A 937-nucleotide genomic window follows, 5' to 3' on the forward strand; every position below is an offset into this window, starting at 1 on the left:
AGCCGGGCGCCCGCCTCCATGTTCCAGCTGCCCATCCTCAACTTCAGCCCGCAGCAAGTGGCCGGGGTATGCGAGACCCTGGAGGAGAGCGGGGACATTGAGCGCCTGGGCCGCTTCCTCTGGTCCCTGCCCGTGGCGCCGGGGGCGTGCGAGGCGCTGAACAAGAACGAGTCGGTGCTGCGCGCCCGGGCCATCGTGGCCTTCCACACGGGCAGCTACCGCGAGCTCTACCACCTCCTGGAGAGCCACAAGTTCACCAAGGAGTCGCACGCCAAGCTGCAGGCGCTGTGGCTGGAGGCGCACTACCAGGAGGCCGAGAAGCTGCGCGGCCGGCCCCTGGGCCCCGTGGACAAGTACCGCGTGCGCAAGAAGTTCCCGCTGCCCCGCACCATCTGGGACGGCGAGCAGAAGACGCACTGCTTCAAGGAGCGCACGCGGCACTTGCTGCGGGAGTGGTACCTGCAGGACCCCTACCCCAACCCCAGCAAAAAGCGCGAACTGGCGCAGGCCACCGGCCTCACCCCCACCCAAGTGGGCAACTGGTTCAAAAACCGCCGGCAAAGGGACAGGGCGGCGGCGGCCAAAAACAGGTCGGTCCCCGGCCTGCAGCCGCGGGGCTGGGCGGCGGTGCGGGGTTGTGCCGGGGCAGGGAGGCTCCGGGTGCCCGGCGCAGCCTGCAGCACTCGGGAAGCCTGAGCTCGGCCCGGGGCCCTTGTGCACCTGCTTTTTTGGAAGTAGTGCGGGGGCGGAGGAGGCAGCGCCTGCGCGGGCGCCAGCAGGAGCAGGGGGGTCGGAGCAGGGAGGAAGGCGCTGATGGAGGGGTCTGGGGGGACTGGAGGGCCTGCCCCCGGCTCTGCAGAGGGCGAAGCGGCGGTGGGGAGCCCGGTGGCAGGGCGCTGTGACACGTGTCTCCGCTTCCCCGCAGGCTGCAGCAGCA

General features: G+C 70.7%; 1 protein-coding gene across 1 annotated transcript; it reads left to right on the forward strand.

Moving 5' to 3' along the window:
- The first annotated feature begins 18 nt into the window (after positions 1 to 18).
- SIX6 (SIX homeobox 6) lies at positions 19 to 696 on the forward strand. Its single transcript, XM_006038989.1, has one exon. The coding sequence runs from the start codon at positions 19 to 21 to the stop codon at positions 694 to 696; it is 678 nt and encodes a 225-aa protein (XP_006039051.1).
- Positions 697 to 937: the final 241 nt, after the last annotated feature.

This window comes from Alligator sinensis, unplaced genomic scaffold (genome assembly GCF_000455745.1).
Source record: "Alligator sinensis unplaced genomic scaffold, ASM45574v1 scaffold922_1, whole genome shotgun sequence".
Lineage (NCBI taxonomy): Eukaryota > Metazoa > Chordata > Crocodylia > Alligatoridae > Alligator > Alligator sinensis.